The 19,468-nt window shown below is 44.1% G+C and overlaps 1 protein-coding gene across 1 annotated transcript in view; it reads right to left on the bottom strand.

Annotated features, from left to right (window-relative positions):
- The window catches only part of PIK3C2G (phosphatidylinositol-4-phosphate 3-kinase catalytic subunit type 2 gamma), a 367,788-nt gene that overhangs the window by 204,030 nt on the left and 144,290 nt on the right, over positions 1 to 19,468 (bottom strand). The window contains exons 16-17 of the mRNA XM_090041603.1: positions 1,977 to 2,070; positions 460 to 554 (exon numbers count right to left, since the gene is read on the bottom strand). Of these exons, the coding sequence (XP_089897729.1) occupies positions 460 to 554; positions 1,977 to 2,070 (189 nt within the window). The remainder of the gene's footprint in view (positions 1 to 459; positions 555 to 1,976; positions 2,071 to 19,468) is intronic.

The raw sequence follows: 19,468 nt of genomic DNA, 5'->3' as shown, positions 1-19,468 counted from the left end.
TACGTAGAGGTATGTAGAAAAAACATTTAAAGCTGTTTCTATGTCCGAATCGCCGAATCTCTCCGAATCTATTCAGAGGGTTCCTATTCAATTCGGAGAGATTAAAGGGTCCTCTGATTCAATTTGGATTCGGAGATTCAGCCACCGAATTGGGCCGAACCTCTGCTGAATCGAATCAGGGACCGAAGCTTCGTACAGCCCCAATATGTAATGCATTTCTATAATCAATAAAATAAAATGTTGGCCACTTTGCTTCTCCTTATATACATTTAGAATGCTAGAAAGTATTTTACTTCAGACAATTTCTGTTTCACAAGCCTGACTTTTTTATTAGCAGAAAATATCATAGTATACATCCTACTCTTAACCTTGTAACTGGTTTTAAAATGTTGTCATCAGTCACTATAAATGCTTAAAATCACTTAAAAAGCATAATTCTGTAATATTAAATAATCTTACCAGTAAAGTTGGTGTGTTACTTGAATGCTTTGAAGACAGCGATTTAGAAGGAACTGCACTAGAGGGCTTTCAAGACTCCATTCGAACTTAATTACCTAAGCAGATATAGAAAAAACATTGAGTTACAGGTTAGTTTTACTGCATTTCTTTCAAAAATAGATAGGAAAAGGTTTTATTTGTGTGGTTATTTGAATTCAAGAGGTGTGGAATGCTCAGAAAATGGAAGGAACAAAGCCAGGGTATAAACACACATCATCATTTGGACAATTGCAGAGTTCATCCTGATTCTAGCATCCATTAAAAATGTGCTTCAAATCAGTTCCCAACCTCCTCCCCACTCTGCAAATTTAATGTAGAACATTCAAATTCCTTTACTTGATCAACCTGACATTAAAAATTAATTACAGTTTTTAAAAAAATATCTGCAGGTGGCATAGAGAAGCATCAATTATTATGCCATGAGTTGCACAGATACACTGTAAGTGATTATGATGCCTGGAGACCAGACAAGGGGTAGACAGGAAAAGAGTACTGAAGAGACTAGTCCAAGGCTCTACGGCAGTTGATATAGCTGAAACTAGAACCCAGATCTTTCACATATATTCAGCACTGTATCCACAAGGCCATTTTGTTTCAGTTATGAAGTAGGCTAATTTTGGACTAATACTTGCTTTAAAATGATCCTTCTGCCCTTCACCAGTGTGCTAAGAATAATTTTAAGCCAGTCTGGATTTATAGCACACAGGCTACTATGGTTGATATACACAGCTACACAATCTATCATCCAGACATTTAGTTATTGAATCACTGCTGGCTACTGGAAATGTCTACTTCATTGGTCTCCCTTCCCCACCCCCATCATAAGAAAGCATCCACCTCACTGGAACGTGAGAAATCAAACAACCTAGATCTATGGGGGAGAGTCTGTTCAAAGTATTCCAGAGAAGGAGGATAAAAGTTTTGCAGCCAGCCATCTCTTCCTTGACCTGAAGACGGAATACTTTCAAGCATACAATTGCCATCTCTTGGAAAATCAAGTTTGGACCAATAGTCAGAGACTATTTGTAGTGAAAGACAAAGTACATAATGAACGAGATTATTCTCCAGAGAGACTGCTTGGCATAGGCTGCACTGGTGATGCCTTTTCAACACCCGGGCTCTAAATACATTACGGTATTTAACACTGATATCTGAATGCAAGAAACTCTGAAACCTGGCTCTGTCAGCCATAGATTTGATGCTGCCTGATATTGGTCACAGCTGCATTTCCTTTTTCCGATTATTTTTTTTCTAGAGTATCCATTCAGCAATGCCAGAAAAGGTGATGAACTACATTATTTTAAGTGGAACACAATCTATAATTCACCCCTGTAGTTAACTCAATCATCACATCAGCTAAGCTGTCTTCTTTGCTTATTCTTCCAATAATGTATCAATCAAACTGGAAGGATCAAAAGTATTTAATGAAGTTATTGATCTGACTACAGGACTTTCTTGGCTATCAATTGTTTCCTTACCTGAACCAGCTGTGGGAGGTATTCTAGCAATTCATCATTTGACATATTTTCTATTTGTTGGACTGCAGTTCTGCGAATGTCTTGATCTGGAAAACTAGTGCAAAACAAACAGAGATCTTTAGGCACTACTAAGCTACTAGTGGTGCACTGCAATTCTCAAGACTTTTTAACTAAACAATATGCTAAAAAAACAGGTTTGTACTCAAAATGGGACAGGAAAATCAAATCCATCTGCTTTACGGTAATAGGAATCAAAGAACATGTAGGAGATAACTTAACTAGAATGATTGTTCCTTACAATGAACAAACATTATGATTCTCAGAGGCTTCTTTGTAAGTTGCGCTCTCAGGAGTCATTTATTGCCTTTAGTTATATATATATCATAATATAAAACAAATTAAATGCATTCATCTGCAGTTATTTAGGACAAAACTTCTTAAAATGCAGAATATTAACTCCGTGGAAAATTTCAACACTTCAAAATTTGTTTTTGTTCAGTATTAGGACAGTCAAAACATTTTTTTTAGGATCGTTTCAGTCTTATTTTGACTTTAATTTATAAATTTGTTTTTCATTTTTGAAAATTGAAGTCTCTACAGGGCATAAAACCCCCAGACATAACAAACCACTCCTCGTACCCAAACCACCAGCAGCAGCAAAACTCCACTTTTGAAATATCTTGAAAAAAAATAATTTCCATTTTTGACAATGTCAACTGAAGACATTGATAATGATCTATGCAGTATTTTGCATTCAGAAGCATTCAACGTTTTACCAAGAAAGCAGAAATGTTACAAAACATGATTAGGGGATAAATAGAAATGAGTTATTTGGGTGCAGACCCTGATAACAGTTGGACCATTTCAAAATGTCACTGTTTGGGAACTGATTGACAATTGTGTGAAGTGTTGTGGCTCTGATTTGTGGATGGAAGTGAACACCCAGCCTACCATACCTTTCAGCGGGCAAGTGTAGGAAGGAGGAGGCAGTTCTTGCACCCATGATTTGGAGGTTCCAGGGAGTGGGTGACCTGTGGCTGGGGGCTTTTTCACTTCTCTGCTTTCCCTTCTCTCCTAATCATGTGTTCAATAATTTTTAATAGAATGTAAATGGCCAAAGTCTGCAATGTGCTTGCTTGACTTGCAGGTAAGGGAAATGCTTGGACCTGTGCTTTTTCATTCCCAGGGGGCTGAGGAGGGGAGCTGGCAGGGAAGGACATGATGAGAGGCTGTGGTCAAGGTAGAGTGAGGACACAGCTGGTTCTTAGAAAGATAGCTTTTATTGAATGAGCAGTGCAAGGGAAATCATTGATAAAAAAGGGCCAAACAAAAGAGGGAAAAAGGTAGTAGCAGCGTTCTGGCTTTGCACCAGGGCAGCCAGGTGCAGCAGTGTGTGTGGAGTGTGAGGAACAATGCAGTTTGGAATGCCTGGAAGACTGACCAGACGTGTGTCATGAAACACTTAGTGTCCACACAGAACACTGAACCAGTTCATGGTGAAATGTTCAAAACAGTACTTTATTTTTCAAGTATATTTTTTAACTGTTCCAGGTGTATTGAAACTAGTTTACCAGGCGGGTATGCCTGTCCATTTCTGTTTTAAGCCATATTGAAACCATTCTGAATGTTGTACACACCCTATACAGAAAACAACAACAGTGTACTACTTCCAAATTGATGTTTTACTTAGGATTATCAGAGGGGTCTAAGAGAACTTGGTTTATAACTTTCATTGAATTCCAGTGCTGTTTTAGGCCAAACTCCCGTAGACTTTGAAAATCTTAGCTTAAGTATCACTAATTTGGTAGTTTGCACATAAATACCAAGAGATAAGGTGGGGCCTGGAGATTTCAGTGTCTGCTTACCCTATGGGAGGTTCTTTTGGATCAGAATAGATGTCAGAAGGCAGCATAGAGAAGATGGTTTTGCTGACGTCCATGCTACATCTTTTTTGCACATCAGCAAGTAGCCTTCAACTTATCAATCACTTCTTGCCAACATAAAATTTTATATGAAAGAACCACATTTACTGGAATATAAAATGACCCTGAATATAAGATGAGCCCCAGTAATTAGATTCTATACCTGGAAAATTATACCAAATTTATAAAATTTTCATATGGAGGTTTGCCTTGACTTTGTCTCCCTCCCACTGCTACAGCAGGGAAAATAAATCTGAGGCTATTAGGCAGCCCTGTTGTCCTCTGCTTCCCCAACACCTTTCTCCAACAGCCCATTCCCCACCCCCACTTACTTTCAGACCCTGCTTTCCCTGAGTACATGGAAGAGAAGCACATTTGAAAACACTGGATGCATCTATACATGCATATTAATGCATGTGAATAAACTCCAGGGCTTATCTCTCTAGAGTTTATTGCTCCCTAAGCTTCACATATGCCCAGGACTGCAGCATGTTGAGCTAGGGTGGAGCAGCCCTAGAAGGACAAGATACTGATGGGACTGTACCACAAGAATAGAATAAGATGCTTGGTAGTGTCCATTGCACTCAGTTCCCTCAGCACTGATTCTTTTACAAGTCATGGTGAGCCATGAAATTGAATACATTTCAACTTTCTCTTCACTCCCACAGCTGAGCTATGCCTTTCTTTCCCATTGCCACTGATTCCTGTTTCTTCACCAGCCTTAACTGTCTGGCAGAAGTCAACAAACAGGGCCCCAAACTGTTCATTGAGAATCCCTCTGTTTCCCTGTCTCTCAGCGTGTCACATAAGATTAGGGACCAAGTGGACATTGGCAAGCTGGAAAGGTGGGCAGAGAAGAACTGAATGTAGTTCAATAGGGATAAATGCAGAGTACTTTGTCTGGGGAGAAGTAGCCAGCAATGTTAATATAGGTTAGGAGGAAATGTCCTGGCCAGTACGATGGCTGAAAGGGACCTTGGGGTTATGACTGATCACAGGATGAACACAAGCTGCCAGTGTGCTGCTGTAGTCAACAGAATGAATAGCATACTGGGAAGCATTAGCTGATGCATCATGAGCCGGGTTAAGGAAGTGATGCTTCCTCTCTACTCAGTGCTAATGAGACCCCAGCTGGAAGATGGTTTCAGGTTGGATGCAAGGAACAACTTCTTTGTGGCAAGGGTCACCAGAATCTGGAATAGGCTCAGTGATGCAGTCTCCAACCTTGGAAGTCTTCAAGAGGAGACTAGACAGATACCTTGCTGGGACCATTTGATCTCAGCAGTATTCCTGCCCAGAGCAGGGGGGGCTGGACTTGATCTTTTGAAGTCCCTTCAAGCCCTTAATTTCTACAATTCTACTGTACAGTAAACATCTTGTGTAGATAATGCCTATTAGCTTTGAAATAAACATACCTATATAGGAAATTTACATATAGGCAAATTACTATGGGTACCCATCATCCAGAATTGATGCATTTAACCTTTTTTGAAACTGCTGTGTGTTTTAGTACAGATTATCCATGAACAATGCAGTACTTCTGTACCTACTTATATACAAATGCTCCTTATATGTAGTACAGAATATGCATGGTGCTAATACAAATGCTCCTGATTTACCATATAAATTCACTGAGGTGGGACCCAGCAGTCAGTAGTATTTCAAGCCATGGTGATCCCACAACTCAGCACTGCTCAGTATGTGTGTGTACTCCATATACTGCCCATGTGCTATTTAGACCCCCTCCCTCCACACTTGCGACTGGAACCAGGTATTCTTGTCATGAGTCCTAGGATCCTCCAAAAATTTATATGCAGATGAGATGCAGGGCAACCTGGTCTGGGTCCACCCCATGGAGGGTAGGGTCACACTAATCATATGCAGTGTACCTAAACTGCATAGATGTACCTAAATTGCACCAGAAATGCACTGCGCAGTGACTTCTTTAATCTTGCTCTTTTTGCCACATGTCTCCCCAGCCATTGATTGGAGGAGGGGCCCCAGCAGCCCTTCTGCTTGTTCCTGATCTGCCAGGAGGCAAACACTGTGGATTTAAATATGCTGTGTTTTCCTCCTGCTGCTGAATGCCTGAAGGGCCCAGGAAGCACCACCACTTGCCACTGATTGGCTGGGAGGCAAAAACCACAGCATATTTAAAACCACAGTTTTTGCCTCCTGGCTCACCAGAAGCATGCAGTGAGTGTTGGGGCTGCTGGGGTCCCTTGGCCAATCAGCAGATGAGGCAAAAAGAGCAAGATTAAAGGAGTTGTTGTGCAGCACACTTTTGGCATGATTTAAGTAGGTCCCTAATCTTATGTGACAGGCTAAGAGAGGGGGAAACAGAGGGCTTCTCAGTGAACAGTTTGGGGCCCTGTTTGTTGACTGCTGCCAGACAGTTAAGGCTGGTGAAGAAACAGGAATCAGTGGCAATGGGAAAGAAAGGCATAGCTCAGCTGTGGGAGTGAAGAGAAAGTTGAAATGTATTCAATTTCATGGCTCACCATGACTTGTAAAAGAATCAGTGATGAGGGAATTGAGTGCAATGGACACTACCAAGCACCTTATTCTATTCTTGTGGTACAGTCCCATCGGCATCTTGGCCTTTTTGGCACCAAGGGAAGGGTGTCAGGGCTAGCTCTGGCCCTCCTAATACTTGCCTGGTATTGCAGAACCTCCAGGCCTAGTGCCAGTTCCCTCCTGGAACAGCTGCCTGTTTTTAAGGGACACACACACGGGTTCCCATTAACATTTTTGGCACCGAGGGAGCATGCTGGAGCTTGCTCCAGCCTCTCCAAGTGCTGGCCTACATTGCAGTACATTTAGGCCCAGCGCTTGTTACCTCCTGGGGGAACAACTGACCATTTTTTAAGGGCCATGTACACAAAAAGAAAAGGTTTTCATCAGTCCATTTGCCCCATATGGGCCATTTATTTTACAGTCATGTGCAGTGTTGGTTGCATTTAAATTAACTTCATAGTTGGTTTCAATTACTGAGCACATACTGCTTTTGGCAGCAGTTTAACAATAGATATTTAGGTATTTAATGAGGTTTCCTTGTATACAAATGTAAGACAAGGAGTTTCCTCCCCCCATGCAGACTGGGGAATAAAACCTTGTCTTATATTTGAGTAAATATGATAAATTAAAACTAAAATATGAAAAAGAACAGAAATGGAAGAAATAACCGCAGAAAAAATCACTTGTACTATCAAGAGAAGCTAAAGAGCTAGCGTAGGTACTTGTGTCCAGAAGTTCTAGATAGGTTCTTTTAAGCATAATTCAAAGAGTGCTCCACACACAGCACATAGGAACACAGCTTTGGAAGAGCCAGAGTCCAGTGGCTTGCATTCTCATGGAACCATATCTTCCAAGGGCCCACGAGAGCCCCTCTGACTGTTTACCCACACCCTGTCCACAAGCCATCCTAAAAGAAAAAAATGTACTACAGATAAGAACAGGGGAAACAAAGGCATGCCAATCCCCTGCCACTGCAATGGCAGGGAATGGGCCTGATAATCAAATCAGCTATTTCTAATTTAAATAAAAGTGTTTTAATTTTGATAATGGATTGACAGTATTTTGGACCTGTTACAAAGTCCTGGCTTCTGCATTGCAAACATGGGTCATCTGTCATACTTCTTCCAAATGTTCTTTTAATGGGTCTTCTGTACTCAGTTTTTTAATAGTCTGTTTGTCTGTATAGTGCATAGTTGATGATATTTTAATATTGTTTATAATTGCTTGTATAGTGCTTCAGGCTCCTTGATGGGGAATGAGGGGATGCTTCAAATATAAATTATCGTTTTAGTACCCAATTAGCCTATTTTGCAAGAGTTTATTATTATTATTATTTTACTTCCAGATAAGCCATTAGAAATGAGAAGCTTTTAAATTTGTCCATGGCTATGGAGAACAAAATGTATTTTCATGAAGATTTCAAATTCAGACACATACACACGCACAATACCCATATAATCCTGTCATCTGATTAAGCAAGTGCCCCAAAGACTTGCATGCCAATATGTACAGATAATAAGTAAATTAGCACCTCCTTTCCCTTCTCTCCTAGTTCAACAGGTTACTGGAGAGTGAAATATGTTCTAGACAGGCACCAAGTCAAGCAGAAAATGTTATTACTGAGTTACTGCTTGTCCTTGGTAGCAGCCAACGTTTGAAGAAGTGAAATGTTATGACGAAACAAAATTCTGTGTTTTCCCAGCCAAAGGATGACAAAGCTTTTTAATCCCAATATTTCCAGAAAATTCAACTAGTAACACTTGATTCCTCTAAACCAGTGGTTCTCACCTTGCAGCCCACAGGAAACCTGCAAGGGTGGCCCATTATGGCAAATAAGTTGAGAACCAATGCTCTAAACTAATTTTCCAATAATCATAATGTGAAATATACTCAGGTTTTCAGCATATTTTGGGTGACATTTTCAGTTAAAAGTGCATTGAAATGCATATGAAAAGCACACTGAAAAGTCCAAAGAGGTCAAATTCTTCCAGAAAACATGGCTCTTCCTGCTCTGCTTTTGGATGAGATTCTGTTTAATTTATTGCTCTTGGTTACAATACTGCTTCTTCGGCTTGTAAATATCAAGGTCATCTTGAAGTCAAGATGGACCTTTCTGAAGGAATGAGCAATAGACAAATCTTGTTAACCAATTGACAACTTGTTAAACCTAAATGCAGAGCTTGTCACTGCTTTGAATTTTTATTAGTTTTTTTTCTTTTTTCTTATATATTTGCATTTTAAGATTACTTTCACTAGGATTTATGTCCAGCATCCTTAAACATTTTAGAATTGAAAGAATTATTTAAACAGTCAACTAGGATTACATAGAGCTTATAATACATTCTTAGAGTTTTATTTAAACAAATTTATGATTTTAAAACTAATTGGAATAAAAAAACCCAAACTACTCCTTTGACAATAGGAAATTCCCTGATTCATATAACTATGAAACTCTAGGGGTGCTTCAGTTATGTTTATACAGTGTAAGGCAGGACCAGGTAGAGATATTTAAGCTGCGTATTAGCTCCAGAACTGGAACCACCATAGCCTTGTTAGTGCAGGGCCCAAGCTAATTAACTCTGCTATTATTTAGTTAATAAGGCTTAGATGCTTTTGATTTTGGAGCTGCCACAAAGGCTAGGGACAGAAGCTACACATAAACCAGTTTAAGTGATCAGAAACTGGTTTAAACCTATAACAGAATAGAAGTTCAGTCACCTAAACCAGTTTCAAAATGGCTGAAACTGATTTAAGATAAACCTGGTTGAATGTGGTATCAGATTTAACTGATTTGGGCCAAACTAGTTTATGAAATTTCCATCTCAGACCCCTTCCTGGTTCAAGTTAAATCATAGCCCCACAGCAACCCAGCATGTCGTGCAGTCCTGGGCTGTGCTGTGCTGTCTGCTTCAGAGAGCAGAGCTGGCTCTGCCCCTCTACTCCCTAGATGGGCTGGCTGACAAGGGGGCAGGGCAAACCCAGCTGGGGATGCAGACCAATCTAGGGGTGGGGGCGGGCATGGGGCTGCAAACCCTGGCTGGGGTCTAGGGCCAAGGAGGGAGGTTAAACACCCCTTTCCCTGCTCAAACATAATGTTGCCTGCTCCTGTGGACTACAAATTCCAGAGGCACCTGGAGGCAGGAAAAGGAAGTGATGAGAAACCCAGAAGAATCCTGCTGCTGTAATTCTGGACTGCAAATCCCAGAGACTTTGGGGCAGCAGGAGAGGAAGCAAACACAACCCATACTGGCTATGTGCCAGAGAGCCATGCTGTAGTGCCCCCTGACTTCTGGCCTGAGCCACTGCAGGCATGTGGCTACATTTCCTGAAACACAGGTATGTAAATATCTGTCACTTCTGTTTCAGTTTAATCTCTGCAGCTTAAACTAACCTGCAAAGTTAGACTGGGCAAAACATTAACTTTTGGGGCTAGTGTTCAAGACCAAGTGGGAGAAATCACTTTGATTGGACCCCAAAAGAATTGTGTTCTTTATTTTTTTTTACACAAATTAACACAAAACCTCCTTTGTGTTCAAAGAGTTCTACTTCATTTTAGCATATTTTTAATAACAGCAAAGGACATTTGGAAATGAGTGGCTAAAATAACAGGGGAGATAGGCACTATTCACCCATAGCAAAATGGACGACAATGTCTGAGGGAGAACCAAATTGAAGCTCTTTCTCCTGCAGTAAAGGCATTTGAACCTCTGTCTTCTTTAGTTGTTTTGTTTGTCATCTGTTTACATTGTGAGTTCTTCAGGGCAAGAACTGTGGTTTTCCATATATATATATGTGTTTTGGGCATATACACCACACGTGTTACTGAAACCAAACAATGGTGGTCAAGTCAATTCAATAATGATGACATTTCATAGTAGGGGGAACCCCCAAAATCTTCCTTCTGTAGCTTATTCTGTTATATTTTAAGTAACATTGTAAATTTTGCTTGATATTTAACCTAAATAGCCACACAAATGCTTCTGTTGCTGCTTTATGCTTTCTTGATTGGCTAATAATGACTGACTACACATCTTCTAAAATCATCTCTAAGCATAGTTGTAGATTATTATATCTCCCCTCAGACTTATGCTGGCATCTGAAGAAACCATAAATTTAAATTTAACTTGGAAAGTGAGAACAACTTCTGGTCTTGATCGCCTTCAAATGTGTAGTTGGCAGGACACTGTTATAGTTAAATCAGTTCAAAGTAGAAAACTGGTGAAACTTCATGTGGATTTGTAACATTTCCTAGAGATCTTTGCAGCCATAAATAGTTAACTTGATAACGAATGAGGCATAAATGTAGTTTTCATTTTTAACTAGTCTAATAGTCTTAATACACTGAACGGTCTCAGGCAACCCTGCATTAAATAACTCACCTCTTTGTCAGACCAATGGAACAGAACTATTATGTTCTGTAAGTGGAGAGAACATTTCGCTACATTCCATATCCAAGCTGTTTGGATAAGGAACGTCACTTATTGAGACAGTAACAGTATGATGCACAGTTCTGAAATCCCTCACCTTTATTTTATGTAAACAGATTACTTTCTGCTATTATCTTCCATAAAGTGCTGGGAATCAATCCCATAGGAAAAAGGATATAATGTTAGAAATAAAGAACGCTATGCTTCCAGATCAGTGTAATCATAGTTTTTATTCCTGCACCTGAAGGACTCCGAGGCTGAGTCCACATGAGCAGGCATGTGCATTTGCAGCAGCACAAATAGTAGTGGCCCAAATCTGTGCTGCTACATTGTGCTGCAATGCACACCCCTGCTCATCAGCTTTGCAGTGGTGCTGCCTGGGGTACAGGGTGCCCCAGTGCAGGGCTAGCCAGCAGGCAGCCCCCATGCTGAGGCACCCTATGCCCCAGCCAGCTAAGTAGTGGCCTGTGGAGATGAGGGAGCAGGCAGCCCAGAGCTACTTGCTTCCCCCATCTCAGCAGGCTGCAGAGTCCCTGTGCTGAGGCACCCTGAGCCCCAGTCAGTTGCTCCCTGGCTGTCTGGGGAGCAGTGTGCCTTGAGATGGGGGAGCAGACAGCCCTAATCTGGCTGCTCCCCTGTTCCTATGCATCTCAGTGCAGGGGCTCCACTGTGGAACCCCTGCTTCGAGGCATACTGTGCCCCAGCCACCAGGGGAGCGGCTGCCTGGGGCGCAGGTGCCTCAGCGAGGTCTGTAGAGCACAGAGACGGCAAAGCAGGCAGCCCTGGGTTACTTGCTCCCCCATTTCAGTGTTTTGTCCTGGCACATGGCACTCTGGCATATTTTGAGCTGCTCTTGTGTTTTTTTTTTTTGGGGGGGCGGGGGGTTGCTACCAGGAAATCCCAGTAGCAAATTTTGCCCTGGCAATGCAAATTAGCAGTGCTGTGCATGGTTTGATGTGCAATGCATGTGATTTGTGGCACCTCAAAGAGGTATGTGGCACCACAAATGGCAAGTGCCTGCATGTCCAGATCCAGCTCAAGATGTGTAGGAGATTATGCTGTGGAATACCTCATGGATTCCTTTATATGAAACAGAAGTATCAAAAAAGTAATGAATGGGGTAGTAGTTTGCATCTCTTACAGCTAGTGTTTCAGGCTGTCTGAAAACTCATATATCAATTACATTTGGTTCAATTTTTCTGAGGTTTTCTTCACAATTATAAAAATGAGTGACTTTAAAAGAATTAAACTAAAAGCTAATATGCTGGAGAACATGAGATGTCAACATGATGCTATAGTATGTACTGGACATTTCCACACTTGGCAGAGATCAGCAAGATAATCATCAAATGTGTCAAATGCTTTTTACATAGCCAGTTTGACACAGATGAACCACTGTGTGTGATCCAGCATTTGCAAGTTAAGCCAGCAGTGCAAAATTCATGTCCAGGTTATTACTAGGGCTGACAAATTTACTAAAAGTATTTATACTTTGATTTTTACTCATTTCTTTTTACCAACAATTTGACTAAGATCAAATATAAATGCGTTTAACATGGCATATAGCTACTACTCTGGCCCATACCCTGCACTGAGAGAGATGAAGGGCTTGGGATGAAGAAGATTTTCCATTTGAAGCTTCTATGGTCTGTGATCTTATATCTTCCCCAAAGAGAAATTTTGTTGTTCATGATGCCTCCACTTTTAGTTCACGGTTGTTTTATATTCTGCTTACCTTGCACGTCTATCCACAAGCAGCAGCACAAATAACTAAACTCATGCCCATTCTAACTATCTGTTTGCCACCAAGAGTGTGTTAATCAAGATTAGAGGTATTTGAAAAGACTGCTGAAGCTATTAATGATGATCTGTTGCTTATGGTAGAGTTCCAGCTATTTCTTTGAATTCCCATGTAGTTAATTTGGTCACTAAACTTCAAATACAACATTGTGGCATAGCAGATTCATAACTTTATAGTTAATATTCTGTAAATCTAAATCCCAAATGATATGTAAACTGCTGATCTCTTAGAAGCATTACATGGCACATGTTTGCTCTACTCATATATTTGCTCTTATAGGTTGTAGTTTGATATAACAAATTCAATAGACAAGATGCTTTCTAACTACATCATTCTCATATATTTTCCTTTATGCATTCCAAAGTGAATTTGGAGGGGACAGTCAAAACTCTACTCTTAGTTACACTGGTGGCATTCTGAAGCAACTCCACTGAAATCAATCAACACTGTTATAGTATGTCAGGATTTGTTCTAAAGTCACCACATTAATATTATTGTGTTGAAAGTGACTTTCACAAGCCTTAACACACTTTAGTAAGTCCTAAACATAGAAGCATGATACTTAGAAATGTGATAAGCAATTGGGTTTCAATCAGGAATTTAAGAATGATATTGTGAGCAGATAGCAGAGAAGACTGTTAAACCTATCGACTTATACTCCTGCTTCCTGCTTATTCCTTGGAGGTAACAATTTATTTTTATTTGCTGGATTTGTTTTAGAACTAGTGCTGACTTAGGGTACTGTTACAAGTTATGTTTAGAACATGTTAATTCTGTGGAATGTTATGCCATAATAAAGTTATTAGGTTTTCAGAGCAGTCACAGGTTAAGGCTTTAAGGCATTTCAGACCTGCACCACTGTGGGGACCTTGTTACATAGAGCCCTTAACCTAGAGGTGAGCAACATTTGGCTTGAAGGCTGGATCCGCCTGCAGATGGATTTTGCCCAGCCCACAGCAGGTCCCTTGGTTCTGCCCAGCCCAGGCATGGGGGGCAGCCCAGGCTTTGGTGTATGTAGCAGGTCCTGTCACCCATGAGTGCACAGCAGGGCTGGGGCAGCATGGCAGTGCCCCAGCAGTGGCAGCTCCTTCCGGCTGCTACAGCTGCCGAACGTGGCCCTGCTGCCCGAGGAATCCTCATCCAGACCTGCCCATCTGCCCTGCACCCACCACCAGGGATGAGACACGTGTGGGAAGGGCACTCGGCTGGGCAGCTGGGATGGGGCCATGGCCTGGAGGGGAGGGGTGTTCAAGAGCGAGATGGGTGGGCAAGGCTGGGGAGACCCTGGGACTTTGGGATGGTGACAGTGTGTGGCTAAGGCCTAGGGCAGAGCTGTATATACTCAGATTCTGCAGGCAGGGGTCTGCAGGGAGCAGATTGTGGCTCTGTCCTGGGTCCCGGCCACCCTTTGTCACCATGCCAAGATCCCGGCCCCAGTCATGGATGCAGCTCCCTGTCTGCCCAGCCATGTACCCTGCCCACGCAGTTCCTGGCTGGTGTCCATGGAGACCCCGGATCACAGGGTGGTGACAGCATGTGGCCAGGACTGGGGCAGAGCCTTGGTTCTGGGGGTAGGGGTATGTGGACTGTAGTTTTGCCATGGCCCTGCACTGCCACTGCCCCATGAACATGGAATCTCCATGGACACCAGCCAGGAGCTGTGCAGGCAGGGCAAGCAGCCAGGCTGATGGGATGGGGTCATGGGTGGGCAGGGAGCAGGATCCAGGGCTTAGTCTAGGATCATGGGGCAGTGACAGCGCAGGGCCAGAGCTGCAATCTGTTCCCTGCTTTGCCCCATTCTACACAGGGAGTTTTAGTGCATGGGGGAAGGGGAGGAGGGGGGTGCTGACCTGACCTGCAACAGCTCAACAAAACTCCCTATTGTAGCCTGTGGGCCCAAATAAGTGCCTATGCCTGTCTTACCCCTAGGCTGGCTGCCCAATAGCACCTGTAAGTGGTTTAAAGCACTTGTTATTAATTTTAAAGTTATGCCACTTCAGGACAGGATTATCTTTAGTATGCCTGATTTTTCTCCTATTCCATTAAGAAGTGGCCACTGTCCACAGCTATTCTGCCCAAGCTGAAGTCCTCCAGCATCCCAGGATTTAATGGCCTCTCCTAAGTTAGGGTGAGTGGGGACACTGGGGCACAGTAGGGCCAGGCATGATGCCTCTGCCCTACTGCTCTCACTGGACAGAGCCAGGTCTGCAGTCCTGGAGCACTTGGAGGCTGTGGTGCCTCCTGGACTGGATTACTGCTCTGAAAGCTAAGGCTGGACTTGGGCTGTGATGTCTTTGTGGGGCATAAGGCTGGTGCTCACTCTTCCTGTTGACCCACAACGGAATGTATGCCCAGCTTCACGCTCTGCTGCAGTGTGCCCCCCACCTCATACCTGAGCCCCTAGAACTCAGACACATGTCCAAGCAAGGGCAGGCAGCTGGAGCAGACTGGAACTCAGTGGCTGGCTGCAGTGTGGTAGCCCAAGGCTGGTTCCTGCTGACCCTATGCTCTGCCAGGTTGTGCAGGGTCAAGCTGCCGGTTCCCTCCACCAGGCTTGCCCAGCAGCAACTGTGGTTGTAAAGCTCCTGATGCCTCTGAATCCCCCATAGCAGTCAGGTGGCTCTGGCCATGGGTGCAGGGCTCGGCACTGCCTGTCCAGGCTGGGGCTGCACAGAGCCAGTGGGGAGGCTGTGCTACTCAAAGCTACCTCCTAAGCCTGGTGGGGGTAAAGTGCTGTCCCTGTGCCCTGCCTGCTCCCACCAGGCAGAACCAGTGCTGAAGCCTGGAGCTTGCTTGCTCTGCTTGGGCCCAGAGATTAGGGAACATGTCTGCTGGGGTTAGGGGGGACAGGAGTTTCTTCTCCCACTGGGTTTGGGAGATGGCTGACAGTGGCACAACCTCCCTGCCTGTTCTGTGCAGCCCCAGCCTGGACAGCAAAGCTGAGCCCTTTGCTCCATGCCCAGAGCTGCCTGGATGCTATCAGGGTTCAGGGGCCCCAGGCACCTGGCAACCATGGACATTTCCATGTGAGCCAGGTGTGCGCTACCAGTGGCCAGACCCTGTACAGCCCAGCAGAGCATGTGGTCAATGGGAACCAAACTTGGGCTGCTGCAACTGCAGCTGCTGAACTCTGCCATGCTCCAAACACCCAGTCCTGTTGGAGTATGCATCTGGGTCCTGGGGGCCCAATTCTTTTTTTCCCTCAAAACTAGCCCCCTTGCACCATTGCTGGGCAGGCACTGCCTGAGTTCCAGGTGGTGTCTGACCGGCTAGCAGCCTGGGCAGGGGTAGTGTGGGGGAGGGGCCAGATCCAGAGAGAAAAAGGAATAGGCCCCGTGGTGCTAGTAGAAGGCACTCTGGAGCTGCAGTGCATGCTCTGGTGGGAATGGTTCTGACCCCTAGCTCTTAGTTCTGCCCCTTCTCACCAACCCTCTTGTGGCACAGAAGAGCTGTGCACATGGGCAACTGGTACCTTTCGAGTTGGGGGAGGCATTTCTTCCCTAGCATCCAGTCAGCGACCGGGGGAGCTCCCTCCGTGTCTGATCACGCGCACTGACCCGGAAGCAGTGTTCCTTCTAAGCTGGCTCTAAGAGGGAACGCTGCCCAGAAGTGCCAGGGATGCACCTGGAAGTGCCAATGGCACTTCTCCTGATGCCCCCACTCCTTGGCTGGCACTCTCAAGGGGGCCAGCAGTACTCCGGCCTGCCGCCCCCGGTTGCTGCCTAAGCAGGGAACGCTGGCTGTGATGGGGTGCACCAGCGCTCTCAAGGGATGCACATGCACCCCCTACATGTCGGCACTGGCTGTGCAGGTTTGCGACAGTCAGAGATGGTGTTTCATCTTAAGTTGTGGCTGGTCCACTAAGCTGAACAACACTAAGCCTATTGTTTGGACTCTGGGATACAGAACAGGTGGCATGTAGCTCAGAGGCAGAGAAACCAGCATGGGGCTTGGGAGGAGAAAAGTCTCTAAAAAAACCCAACAACACTGTTTGAAATGAACTGGGGGGAGGAGGGAGGGAAGAGACAGTAAAGAGAAGTAAAGAAAAAGAAGAAAAAAAGTATAGAATGTAAAAATATATAAAGGACCAAAATATTGCATGTGTTTCATTGAATTGGGATTGGAATGGTGCAGCTGGGTTAGTACTCACATCAGGGCAGAACTGAGACCCAGCAGACTCATTGCTTGCCACACCAGGACAGAGCTGAGACCCAGTGGGCTCACTGCATATGACACCAGGGCAGAGTTGAGATACAGTACTAAGGAGGTAGTGGGTAGTTGGACTGATTGCTGTTGCTATCTGCATAGAGATGATAGAGCAACATGAGGTGAGCTACAGGTAGGTGGTCAGAGTAAGCAGCAAACTGAGAACTGAATCTGGGTGCTCGTAATGGTCAGGATGGAAGAGAGTGTTGGCTTGTGGCCAGTACCACACCCTGATCAGTAGAGTTCAGGATGGTTGAAAGTTGAAAATGGTGAATCCTGGGATGCTGTAGGAATGAAAGTAGAGTGTTTTAATACTTTGGAGCATTCTAATAATACCCTGAAACAAGCTGGGCAAAATGGTTGAACAAAAACTGTGCCTTCAGTGATGTTACTTTAAAACATTTAGAGAGTACTTGTCTTGGATTAACACCCTTTAACTGGTGAATGCTCTCCTTTTTAGTGCCTTTATGATGGTTTAAATGTAACTCTGTAACAACATCCCTAGCCTCTCCAGGCAGAAAGTGGGTGTATGGAGCCAAGACTCCCCACTCCTCATCACTTTTCCTGCTCACCTGTGCAATAATAAAGTTAAATTTGATATTAGCTGGTGCTGATGTAGATTCCACAAAGCATTTACGTACACACTTAACTTGAAAGTTAAATTAATCAGGTGCCTACTCATCAACTACATCCTGTGATATTAGGTCAGCAACTATAACTATGCTTATGGCAGTGAAGGACTAGGAAACTCTGTCTGGAGTTTTGGCCCTTCTAAATCAGGATGGAGGAAAAGTGCTTCAATCAAATCTATACTCCCTGCATTTCAGAACTTGGATGTTGGATGACTCTCAGAATTAGAAAGGGAATGCTCTGTTCCAGTTGCAGACATCCTCATTGAGGCATAAAGGAATTGAAAGTGCTTAGCTAAATGGTTCAGATTTGGTGCTAGAAGAGAAACATTTTGTTGACTGTTCCTCTATACAGACTATATCTTGTGCAAGCAGACTGAAAAAAAATCATTCTTATTCCCATGTGCCTGAAATCCTGGTCCTCTTCACTACACAGGGGATACAAAGGAGATTTATCCTTTGCGCAGCTGAGAATCCAAATCAGAATATATTTTATATTTTCTGGAAAATTATATTTTAATTTTTGTCATTTTTTCTAATTTATCACTTGACCCTAACAGCTGCTGACCAATGTTCTCTTGTACTACTTTCATGAAGCTTAGATTGAGCTGCAGAACCAGGACTGATGTACTTTGAATGCCTTTTTTTAAAATTTAAACACAACATAAGGGCTTCCTAGTTGTGACACTTCACTATGCTGGAATTATGCTGTATGCACGTAGTGAAAAATGGGTAGCTTTTTGAGGGAGTTCTTGCTGGATGCCACAAAGCTCTGATGTTTGAGGTATACTCCAAATGCTCTTTAGGTTTTTTTTTATAAAGCTTCTTAAGCTCAGGTTATTTAATGCCTTTTACTATGTATTTTAAATAACTTTGAAAGCTTTTCAGGCTACCAAAAATAGTGAAAAATTCATTAAATAATGGAAGAAGCAAAAAGCCTGATGATAATTTTAAGTGTAGTATACATATATAGAAGGGCTGTACAAAGCTTTGGGTGGTAATTTGATTTGAAGGAGATTTGGCCTGATTTGGTGGCTGAATCTCTGAATCCAAAGTGAATCAAGGGACCAATTTAAAGGTCCAAATTGATTAAAAGCTCCCTGAATCTTTGGCAAAGATTTGGAGACCTTTGATGATTCAGACAGTCCCTGGTGGCTGCAGCAGGGAGCTACAGCTGACTCCGAGCTGGTAAGTACTAGGGGCGGTGGGGGACAGGGAACATGGGGGGACACCTGCCAGCCCCTCAACCTCCCCACTCCCTTAGCCCCCCCCGACCCCCACCCACTGCTTCAACTCCCCCCATGGCTGCCCGCCCCAGCTCAGTAATTTAAAAAAAAAGCCCCAATGCTCACCCAGTGCTGCCAGGTGGGGGGAGGGGGGAAATCCCTGCTGGCCCCCACTGCCCCATGCTGCACAGGGGGCTCTTCATGAGCCCCCCACCCCCGTTAAAGGTGCCCCACCCGGGCCAGCTCTGGCCCTTTAAGAAAAAAAAAGCCAAAAAAAAGCCCCAAGACTAACCACACCTGCAGCTGCTTTGGGGCATCAGGGGCTTGTGCAGAGCCCACCACATAGCATGGGGCACTGGGGTGTGGCAGGGATTGCCCCCGCGCCTGGCAGGTCCTGGGGTTTGTTTTTTTTTTCTTAAAGGGCCGGAGCTGGCCCATGTGGGGCACCCGTGGGGGGGCTGGGAGAGTGAGGGGGGGTTTGGGGGCTTGTGCAGAGCTCCCCATGCAGCGTGGGGCAGTGGGGGGCAGCAGGAATCACCCCCGGCCCCGCAGCACCTGCTGAGCCGGGGCTTTTTTTTAAAGTGCCGGGAGCTGGGGCTGGCGAGGAAGCTATTGCTGGGCTGGAAGAGTGGGCAGGGGATGGACCTGGCCTGGCTGATTTGAAGATTCAGCTAAATCGAATCAGGACAGTGATTCGAATCACTAAATTGAATCACTGTCCCCCAAACTGGCTGAATCCGAAGTGAATACTAGCTGCTTTGCAC

This window comes from Crocodylus siamensis, chromosome 4 (assembly GCF_052110815.1).
Source record: "Crocodylus siamensis isolate JL-2025a chromosome 4, ASM5211081v1, whole genome shotgun sequence".
Taxonomy (NCBI): Eukaryota; Metazoa; Chordata; order Crocodylia; family Crocodylidae; genus Crocodylus; species Crocodylus siamensis.
Note: the sequence above shows the minus strand (reverse complement) of the source record. Positions and strands in the feature narration are given on the sequence as shown.